This window comes from Antennarius striatus, chromosome 18 (genome assembly GCF_040054535.1).
Source record: "Antennarius striatus isolate MH-2024 chromosome 18, ASM4005453v1, whole genome shotgun sequence".
Lineage (NCBI taxonomy): Eukaryota > Metazoa > Chordata > Actinopteri > Lophiiformes > Antennariidae > Antennarius > Antennarius striatus.
Genome location: NC_090793.1, coordinates 2,405,125 through 2,416,487, shown reverse-complemented (window position 1 = coordinate 2,416,487; position 11,363 = coordinate 2,405,125). Strand labels below are relative to the sequence as shown.

Below are 11,363 nucleotides of genomic sequence, written 5' to 3'. Positions count from 1 at the left end.
AAAAGTTTCGAGCCAGTGAACAAATGTTTGGAGGAGTTGAAAGGTAACTTGACTAAATGCGAAGGCAAAGTAGCTGCACTGGAGAAAGCTGCGGGTTATACTGATGACAGACTGTCTGAACTTGAACGTATATGTGACATACACAAGAGTGTAGTTATATTTTTGTAATATTAGATAATTGTCTTGTACTTTGAATAGCCTTCATGTGAATTGAGAATAAATGGGGATCTATATTCTAGGAATACACCAATTCCACATTCCGCCACCAGGTGGCCGCTCCGTTTCCAGAGACAGGTTAGCTCGGTGCCCACGTGACGTTCTTCTCCAGATGACCAAGGAAGAGAGGATAACGAACACCGAAACTGACTCTGTCCCGTGTTTTCCCTGTTTATTCAGGTAGGTTTAACGTTGGCACATGAAAAACATTTATTATGAGCACTTTGTATTATAAAACAAAACTTGACTCAGTTTTATGCCAGAAATAACATTACTTTGTAGTAGTTTGATGTATGTAGCGGAATCTAGGGTTTTATGCTAACTTTCATGGCAGCAGCCATTCCGGCCGTCCGCTACGTGACATGTAGGTGGTTTTCACTGATGTTATTTTTGTTGCTCCTTTAGTCTTACAAGCTCCTGTTTTGTGTTGTGGATGTGTGATTTATTGTTTACATTGAAAGAGTACATTTCCGTATTTTGTATATTGTTAATTCTCTCCAGGTTTGCCTTGAAGTGCATCCAGTTGTCTTTATACACTATATTATACTGATACAGTGTTAGCCTGTTAGCAGAACAGAAGGGATATTGTGTTTTGTTCATGGTTATTTCTTGATTTATCTAGTTACATGATGATAGAAATGATTACATGATTCTATAAATACTTTAATAGTGATGTGATGATTAAAAACAATAGTCATTAGGGATGTGACGGTACGAAAACAGAATAGACTAATTCTATGCAATAAGCAACATGATTGGTAAAAATCAAACATTATTACAGTATATGGATGCTGACAAATGAAAACATATGGGAATATGGACGTGTATGCAAAGAAGAATGTATTGAATTGATGATGAACCTATGGAGAAAATATGTGTCATTGATATTTTGTGAACATGATTTATGATTGAAATGATTCGCATCTTTGATTTGGCAAAAGTTTTACGCCGGATGCCCTTCCTGATGCAACCCTCTGTATTTATCCGGGCTTGGGACCGGCACAATAAGACACTGGCTTGTGTCCTCTTGCCGCTACATTTGATTTAAGAAACATGATTGTTAATAAATTGAGATGACCAAGGAAGAGAGAATAACTTACACCGAAACTGACTGTCTCGTGTTTTTCCCTGTTTATTCAGGTCTACCTAGCAGAGCAGTTTAAAATATAATCTGTTTTACTAGCCACACCCCTGGGGCGTGTAACATATACAACAAATGATCATTGAAGAAAATAATACATCAAAGAAGAAGATTATCCAGCTGGGGAATCACAGCCGCAAAACCAACATCCGCATCTTTGGCCTGCCGTTGGGTGTGGAAGCAGGTAACCCGACTACGTTTACAGAAAGACTGCTGCGGGAAGTGTTTGCTGTGGATATGGTTGGAACCGGCCCAGTGATCAGCGTGGCACATCGCACTGGTCCCGAGAAAAATGGCTCGAGGTGCATGATCGCAAGGCTGCATAGCTTTGAGATCAAAAGGAAAATAACCCAGAAAGCAGCTGAGTTACGTTCGTTCACGTATAACGGGAAGAGAATCTGGATCCATTCTGATGTCAGCGCTGAAACAATGAACCTCCGAGCAGAGTTTAAAGATATAAAATCAGAGCTATTTGAACACAAAATAAGATGCGGCTTTATCCAGCCAACTGCAACATTGATCCTGACCTTTCGTGAGAAAGTGCACAAGTTCACTACTGCTAGAGAGGCAGAAGATTTCTTCGTTGGCTACATTAAAAACATTGAACCTGATGAAGAGGAGGACGTGAACGGGGCATCTGACAAGGATGAAGAAGGAGAAGAGAAGGGTGATGTAGCATCTCAAAAGGAGGATAGCGAGTCTGATAAAGTTGGCGAGGAAACTGACATGACAAAGTGATACAACATGGAATGGATGCACGGGTCCAAACTCAGGTACTGTCCTAATAATACTGTTTATAGAAGTTGGATCCTTCAAGTGAAATGAATGGGATGGAACACTAATCAATTTCTATCACTGGACTGAAAATGGAGATGAAATGAGGATATATATTTATTTATTTTTTCTGTTTTTACTTTATATTTTTTCCCCAATACTTATGCTAATTCATTTCTTTTCTTTTTCTTCCCAGTGCTCATTTATTTTATTTTTACGCTATAATTTTATTCGTTATTATTATAATTTTTTTTATTTTTTATATATTTATCTTTACTATTATATTTTTTTAAAGTTAGATAATTTTGATTTTGACAGAGGCTCAATAGCTATCAGGGTTGTGTCATGTTGCATGTGGTGGCATTAGTAGTTTACTGTTGAACATGATGAGCTGGTGGTGCTGCCGTATGTATCATACCATGAAATATCCTTTTGCATATGTCATAATGCCATGTTGGCTGATGGTGCTGGCATATGCAACATGCCATTTAATGTTGTGTTGCATGTGGCGGTATTATTAGTGATGTGGGAAACGAGAATTGGCCAAATGTAAAGTGGGATGGGGGTGGGGCGAGAAGACAAGGCTACACTATGCAAAGTGACAAATTATGTGTGTGATTGGTTGTGTGTGTGTGTGTGTGTGTGTGGTTGTGTGTGTGTGTGTTACGTGTCTTACACAATTACAAAATTATGTTACTTATCTAAATAAGACGAAAAAGCAATCGTTTTATGTGAATAAAATAGAAAATGTGAATAATGACAAAAAGAAAATGTGGAATGTAGTAAATTATATGATTGGTAGAAACCCTAAAGCCTGCCCGTCTTATATCGAAGTAGATGGAACATATTTAACTAAACCAGTTGATATTGCTAATTATTTTAATGATTTCTTTCAGTCAAAAATCAACAGTTTAAGAAGCAACATGAAGCATCTAAACACACACTCATCAACAACATTAATTGGGAATTTAATGCAAAATAAGGACTGTAGATTTAAAATTGAAAAGGTAACTGCTAATGAGGTTGAGGGTCTGCTTGGAAAATGTAAAGATAGACCACCAGGTGTGGATAACTTGGACATAAAATGTATTAGCTTGGTTTCCAGTTTAATTTCTGTTCCTGTTTGTCATATCATTAACTTGAGTATTGAGAGATGTAGATGTCCTGATGCTTGGAAAATAGCTAAAATTATTCCTCTGGACAAAAATACAGCTGCACCGTTCTCGGAGGCTAATAGCCACCCTATTGGTTTGTTACCAGCTTTAGGAAAGGTAATGGAGAGAATTATATTTCAGCAAATTCAATTTTATTTTGATGTATATGGTTTGAACACAGATTATCAACATGCTTACAGGCGTCACTCCACATGTACAGCATTGACACAGATGACAGATGATTGGCAATGTGATATTGATAATGGAAGACCGGAAGGGGCTGTTTTACTTGATTATAGTGCAGCGTTTGATCTGATTGATCATCCTTTACTATTAGGAAAGCTTAAAGAATATGGTTTGACTAGACCTGCATTAAAATGGATGGAGAGTTACTTAAGTAATAGAAGGCAAACTGTTTTTTTTAATGGTAGCTTATCTGATGTCAGTACTGTTAACTGTGGAGTCCCCCAGGGAAGTTGCCTAGGGCCTTTATTGTTCTCGATTTTTATGAATGATCTACCTTTAATACTACATGATGCTCAAATCTCAATGTATGCTGATGACTCAACCATATATGTTTCAGGAACTACTGTAGAAGAGATCAATTCTATTTTAGAACAAGAATTAAAGTCAATAGTCGAGTGGGTGGATAGTAATAAACTTGTGCTCAATGCTGGTAAGACAGAGTCTATATTAATGGGGACAAAGTATCAGTGGAGATCTGAGCCCAAATTGAATTTAAATGTCAATAATATTCCCATTCCCATATTCACATTTAACAACATTCTATCATGGTCACATCAGGTTGACAACATTGTTAGTGAAATGGGAAGAGCTGTATCAGTTGTTAGAAGAATCTCTAAAGATCTGCCACTAGATGTCACTAAACAGGTCTTGAATGCCTTAGTTTTGTCACAGCTTGATTATTGCTTTATCATTTGGTCCAGCGATACAAAGGTCGATATGAAGAAATTACAAATTGTTCAAAATAAAGCAGCACATTGTGCGTTAAACTGTTCCTACAGAACTAATGTAAAAGATATGCATGATAGATTACGATGGTTGACTGTTAGTCAAAGGTCTACCTATTGTTTAGTAAATTTCATTCGTAACATAATAGCCACTCAATCTCTACAAATAATTCATAAAAGTTTATTGAAACATTCTTCCAGTCATGAATATCAAACGAGACATGCAATAGAGGGGAGGTTCAATTTACCTAAAGCTAGGACTTCTGCTATACAGAAAACTGTCATGTATAGAGCTGTTGTAGGGTGGAACTCACTACCAGCATATATAATACAAGCGAACACAAAAGAAGGCTTCAAAACCATGGTAAAACGGTATCTTTCAATATTTCATGAACAAGACTGAATGCGTTTTAACTGTATTCATTTTTTATTTGTATTGATTTGTTTCTATATATGTACTTTGAATCTGGTTTTGTTTATTGAATTCTGTTTATTTGGAGGGAGAGAGATAAAGTAAGAAAATAGGAGGGGGAAAAAAAAGCTAGGAAAACCCTATCTGCTGATATATTTCATGATGCTGAAATTGTAATTTAAAGTATTAGTATTATCCTTCTGGAAGTGAACCATTGTATGTCTATGTATTGTATTTGTTGTATGAATGACCAGAATCAAAATGACAAACTAGGAGTCAGTGCTTATGGCTCTCACACCCTAATGACAGCTGGAAAGAACTATCATCTTCATGCAGGAAAGTTGGAATTCCTGGCTTTAAAATGGGAAATCACTGACAGGTTCCATGACTATTTGTGCTATGTTCCAAGTTTTACTGTTTACAGCGATAATAACCCACTCACATCTTGTCCACAGCAAAGTTGAACGCAACCACTTTTAGGTGGGGTGCAGAAGTGGCTGATTTCCATTTCACAATTAGGTACAGGCCTGGAAGAGATCCCAAAAACAACAGAACTTTGGTCACCAGGGGGCAGTGGTGGGATCACAGGTTAAACCTGTACCAGTCCGTATGACGTGCGCGCTAGCCGGGCTCCCTTCATAACCGAGAAGGAGCTTTGGTGAAAACGCTACACTACTCCACCGTCTCCTTCATTTATAACATTTCAACCTGTTTTCCAGGTGGGTAATCCTTCACAACCACACAAAGATATCACCTGATGTTTATGTCGCTTTTGGTAACGTTTGTGCTTTGATTTGGGTCGAATTTATGTATAAAATAAGCTTGTAGAGATTCAAGAACTGTCACTGTGTGTACTGGGTCTCGTTAAGATGGCGTCTCCCCACGTGTGGTTCCGTCATGGTTTTGGGGTATCACTCCTCCATTCTTATAGTTAGACTTATGTTTTGATATGTTTAATGGCTGGCTCCATTTTATTATTTTGTGTACATACTAAGTAAGCAGTGTTACCCTCTACTGAAGGGAATGGTTTAAGACCATGAGGCAGCTATGCAATGTCAATATGTGTTCGGGGTGATTACTGGTACTGTTTTGTATTGAGTCCTGGTGCTAGTAGCATCTTTACATAAACATTACATTACATTAAAAGTGCACTTTAAAATGCAAAGTAAATTAATGACAAGAAGAATGGATTTTGGAAAACGAGTAATGTTAAAGGGGAATGCCAAAGAGTTTCAGAACGTGTTTATTGTTGAAATGTCTTGTGAATCAGTATGATATATTGGATGTATTTTGGACTGATAATGAATGTTCTATGGACATGTAAATGTGAATGTCTAGATAGACAGTGAAAGATACAGTGATATGGATGCTGGGTAAAATAATTCAAATTAAAGGACAAATGCAGACAGTATTGGTTAGAGAGGGAATTTATGGTGAAATGTGAATGATTGTGAATAAAATATAACCGAGAAGGAGCTTCAGTGAAAACACTACACTACTCCACTGTCTCCTTCATTTATAACATTTTAACCTGTTTTCCTGGTATCATATTGTTGTGTCCTGTTACGATGTGTTACAGTGATTGACCGACTGTGGGCGCTGTGATTAGATTGATTAAAAAAAGAAGAGAGAGAAGAAAAATAAAGAGTAAGCACGTTGTCGATATCGAAGTCTCTCGGCTGCATTCTACATTTCATTGGCACCGAATACCACACATATATCTGTTGTTGGGTGCCACATCCTGGTACCTGCAACAATTAGAGTCTGTAGGAAACGCACTACAGATACTGAGCAAACGTGTTCAAACTTAAAGGGTGTCATTAAAATATTTTATCACGTTTTCTTCACATTTTTCTTCCTGGAGACGTAAAACAGGATCTTTCCAACAGAATCATCACAGCTGTCTTCAAACCACATCGCTGGTTTAACAGGAGTTGATTCAAACACGTCACCATCATTCCAGTTCAACACTTCTGCTGCTGGCTTGTTGTTGGTTCTTCCAGCTTTCCCGTCGTCTTATTGGTCCTCCTAGGGTCAGGTGACCTGACGCTACCTTGAGATGAGATCTGACAACCACTAGAGAGTTGTCTCTGCTGTTTATCCTCAGAAAGTCTTTCTCTGCTGGTTGCTGCTAATCTAACTAGTTAACCAGGTGAAGGTTGGATCAAGTTGTTCTGCTGGTTGGTTTATTGTCACAACAAATTCTGCTTTGCAATAAAATCCCACATTTTACTCGTGTCTCATCATTCTCACTTCTTTCACTTTAAACAACGATGATTGAATTTATGGAGCTCAGAGGTTGATCCCATGATCAGTGACATGATAAATAAATAACATGATAAATATTTATTTTGATGACTTTTTCTCATTTCATGTTTCTGACTAATTCAAACGTTCCTGTGAACCAGAGAACTGAAACGATTGTTTTTTTTTCCTGGTGCTTTGACGCCACCTGCTGGTTGGATCCAGATCGTCCTGGAGGATCGAAACGTTCTTTTATTTCCTCTTTAAATGCGTTTGAATCTTGTTTTTGTTTGTCTCACATCCCAAAATCTCCTGGAGAAAACGTTTCTAACTACTAACTATGTTTACTTCAAAGTTTAAGATGTTTTAAAGGAATAAAGATAAACTTGTTTGACGTTAAAAGTAGTTCTACAGAATGTCATGAAGCTCAGCGGCGGACACGGACATCACGGAGGGGAGGCGGCTGGGGAACACACTCTGGAGGAGGAACGATTCAGCACCTCTATGACATGTTCTAGAATGACGAGACGGACTCGCTATTCAGAGGAGTCAGCGCGGGGGCGGGGGGGTCCATCCATCAGGACCTCTTCACTGGGCCTGTCTTCACCGGACGCGTCCTGATGCAGCATCAACGCTACGGATCAGATGATGGGAGCAGATGTCAGAGGAACAGGTGATGCTGACCTGAAGAGTTACCTGAAGGGAAACCACGTGGACTGGAGGTTCCACTGGATCAGGGGGGGTCAAACTCATTTCTACTGAGGGCCACATCAGTATAATGTCTGTCCTCAAAGGGCCAGATGTCACTAATAAATGTCAGTAAATGTAACTCAGTGTAAAGTGACATGAATGTAACTACTCCTCAGTGATCAGTAACAAGAGGAGCGTCAGCTGATCAAACATCAACAGGGGGGTCACATTTGTGTGGGTCCAGCAGTTTTCAGCGTCCACAGCTCCAACAACACGTCACCGTCAGTAAACTGATCCCCCACCCCCCATCCTCTGGCGCACTTTAAACTCAGCTCCATTCACTTTCACTTTCGATTCACAGCCTGTGACGTCACCGCTCAGGACGAACTGCCATTGGCTCAGAAGGACGGGGAAGTCCGCTGCTCTCCGTGTTCCGTCCTCACTTCACCCTTGATGGTCGGACTGGAAGCTTCACCAGAGACTCCTGTCGGCTGTTGTGTGTTCGGAGCTGCAGATGCGACAGGTCACCATGACGACCTTGGTTCTGGTGGTTCTCCTGGGAACAGGTGTACCTGGTGCGGCGGGAGGTGAGGTCACGTGATTTCCCGATCGGGAAGGAGAACGACTTTGGTGTGTTTGTAGCCTGCTGGATGGATTCAGGGCTCTGTTGATGGACTTCCTGACATGTTAGCACCTGAGAAATGTTCAGGGGTGACCCAGCTGTCATCTGAAAGCTGAGCAGCTGATCCAGGATCCAGCAGGGGTAGATCCAGGGTAGATTTGTTCTAGGGTAGATCCAGGGTACATTTGTTCCAGGGTAGATCCAGGGTACATTTGTTCCAGGGTAGATCCAGGGTAGATTTGTTCCAGAACCGGTTTGTCCAACATTCTTGACGTGACACAGAACACAGAAACATGACCTCCTTGTGTTCAGTCAGCAGACGACAGGAAGGATTCTGATTGTAGAAATCCTTCCAGTTATCAGCTGATCATCAGAAACAACAAGAGCAACAGGAAGGAGAATTGATGAAACCAGAGAAGAACTGACTGAACAACAGACGCCATCAGAACCACTTTACTGGAGCCCAGTTCTTGTTGGTTCTGTGTGCAGGAAAATCAAATGTTTCACTGGTTTATGAAACACAAATCATGTTTCTGTTTCTTTCAGTGACTCACTCTCTGAAGTATTTCTTCACTGCATCTTCTGGAGTCCCAAACTTCCCAGAGTTTGTGGTTGTTGGGATGATTGATGACGTTCAGATTGTTCATTATGACAGTAACACCAAGAGAGCAGAACCCAAACAGGACTGGATGGAGAAAATCACAGCAGATGATCCTGAGTACTGGAACAGAGAGACCAGGATCAATCAGAGGAACCATGAGACGGACAAAGTCAACATTGAAACTTTCAAGAAACGTTTCAACCAATCTGAAGGTTTGTTTATGTTTCTACTGATAAAATGTTGTTTATGTTTTCATGCTGGAGGAAGTAAACACACACACACACACACACAGATACACACACACACACACACAGATACACACACACACACACACAGACACACACACAGGCACACACAGACACACACACACACACACACACACACACAGACACACACAGACACACACACACACACGTACACAGACACACACACACATATACACACACACACAGACACACACACACACACACGCACACAGACAGACACACACACACACACACAGACAACTGGATGCTGCTGGACTTCACTGATCCAGTGTTTCTGTCCATCCCATAATAACCAGCACTGAGACTGGATCAGAATAACTCCATTGAGTCTCTCTCAGGTTTCCATATCTACCAGTGGATGTCTGGTTGTCAGTGGGACGATGAGACTGGAGAGGTTACTGGTTTTAATCAACATGGTTATAATGGAGAAGACTTCCTGGTCCTGGACCTGAAGACAGAGACCTGGATCGCTCCCAGACCTCAGGCTCTCATCACCAAACACAGATGGGATCATGACAGAGGTTGGATGGACTACGTCAAACATTACTACACCCAGGAGTGTCCTGAGTGGGGGAGGAAGCATTTGGAGAATGGGAGGAGCTCTCTGCTGAGAACAGGTAGGATCACATGACCTGATGGAGTTTCGTACCGACAACCTTCATGTTTCTCTGGTGTTTGTGATCAACAGTAAACAATAAAGGTGAACGACACACAGACAACACTTCAGATCCATCCCATCAAACAGAAGAACAAACAGTGACTCCTGGTGAGGAGCATCTAAAGTGTGTTTGTGCTCCTCCTCCAGAGCTCCCCTCAGTGTTCCTCCTCCAGAAGACCCCCTCCTCTCCAGTCAGCTGCTTCGCTACAGGTTTCTACCCTGACAGAGCTGCACTCTTCTGGAGGAGAGATGGAGAGGAGCTTCATGAGGAGGTGGACCACGGAGAGATCCTCCCCAACCATAATGGAACCTTCCAGACCAGTGTTGACCTGAACCTTTCATCGGTGGCCCCTGAAGACTGGAGGAGGTACGACTGTGTGTTCCAGCTGGAAGGTGTGGAGGACGACTTGGTCACCAGACTGGACAAAGGAAAGATCTGGACCAACTGGGGTGAGACGGGGGTCGGGGGGTGGAGGTGGAGACACCTTTATTTCCTGCACTTCTGTTCAGGTTGTGACTCGTTGTTGTTTTCTTCTTTCCAGAGGAGCCCACTGACGTGACCCCCACCACCACCACCATCATCATCATCATCATCGCTGTGGTGGTTCTTGCTCTCGTCGTCATGGCAGCCGTTGGGTTCAAGCGTTCCCGACAGAGGACAGGTGAGGGGTCCGAACAGAAGCGTCTCTTCCTCCCAGCTGTGACTCTTTGACCTGATGCTTTGACTCAGCGTGAAGCAAACTTCACGGTGGGATGACGAGTCTTTGTTTTCAGCTAAACGTGGTTCAGTTCCTGAGGACAGCTCTGAGCTCTCTGAGAGACTGCAGCCGGGGGTCGGGGAGCAGCCAGAGGTCGGGGCGCAGCCAGAGGTCGGGGAGCACCAGAATGTGATCTGATCAAATCCATCAGGATGAGGATCTAGTGATCGATGGTTATTGATTAGAGTCTGTAGGAAACGCACTACAGATACTGAGCAAACGTGTTCAAACTTAAAGGGTGTCATTAAAATATTTTATCACGTTTTCTTCACATTTTTCTTCCTGGAGACGTAAAACAGGATCTTTCCAACAGAATCATCACAGCTGTCTTCAAACCACATCGCTGGTTTAACAGGAGTTGATTCAAACACGTCACCATCATTCCAGTTCAACACTTCTGCTGCTGGCTTGTTGTTGGTTCTTCCAGCTTTCCCGTCGTCCTATTGGTCCTCCTAGGGTCAGGTGACCTGACGCTACCTTGAGATGAGATCTGACAACCACTAGAGAGTTGTCTCTGCTGTTTATCCTCAGAAAGTCTTTCTCTGCTGGTTGCTGCTAATCTAACTAGTTAACCAGGTGAAGGTTGGATCAAGTTGTTCTGCTGGTTGGTTTATTGTCACAACAAATTCTGCTTTGCAATAAAATCCCACATTTTACTCGTGTCTCATCATTCTCACTTCTTTCACTTTAAACAACGATGATTGAATTTATGGAGCTCAGAGGTTGATCCCATGATCATTGACATGATAAATAAATAACATGACATGATATTTATTTTGATGACTTTTTCTCGTTTCATGTTTCTGACTAATTCAAACGTTCCTGTGAACCAGAGAACTGAAACGATTGGGGGGGT

The 11,363-nt window shown here is 41.4% G+C and overlaps 1 protein-coding gene and 1 long non-coding RNA gene across 3 annotated transcripts; both read left to right on the top strand.

Moving 5' to 3' along the window:
- Positions 1-334: 334 nt before the first annotated feature.
- LOC137612135 (uncharacterized) lies at positions 335-6,900 on the top strand. Its single transcript, XR_011038823.1, has 2 exons — positions 335-396; positions 1,357-6,900. It is a non-coding gene; the product is annotated as an uncharacterized lncRNA (long non-coding RNA).
- A 1,130-nt stretch (positions 6,901-8,030) lies between these two features.
- LOC137612134 (BOLA class I histocompatibility antigen, alpha chain BL3-6-like) lies at positions 8,031-11,163 on the top strand. Of its 2 annotated transcripts, none has more exons than XM_068340503.1 (6): positions 8,031-8,189; positions 8,771-9,037; positions 9,430-9,708; positions 9,780-10,199; positions 10,292-10,411; positions 10,524-11,163. In XM_068340503.1, exons 1-6 carry the CDS (start codon positions 8,117-8,119, stop codon positions 10,643-10,645), a joined length of 1,281 nt encoding a protein of 426 aa, XP_068196604.1. In that variant the 5' UTR covers positions 8,031-8,116; the 3' UTR covers positions 10,646-11,163. The 2 variants fall into 2 exon arrangements, with proteins under 2 accessions (XP_068196604.1, XP_068196605.1); XM_068340504.1 differs by having other exon boundaries at positions 8,032-8,189; positions 9,897-10,199.
- Positions 11,164-11,363: the final 200 nt, after the last annotated feature.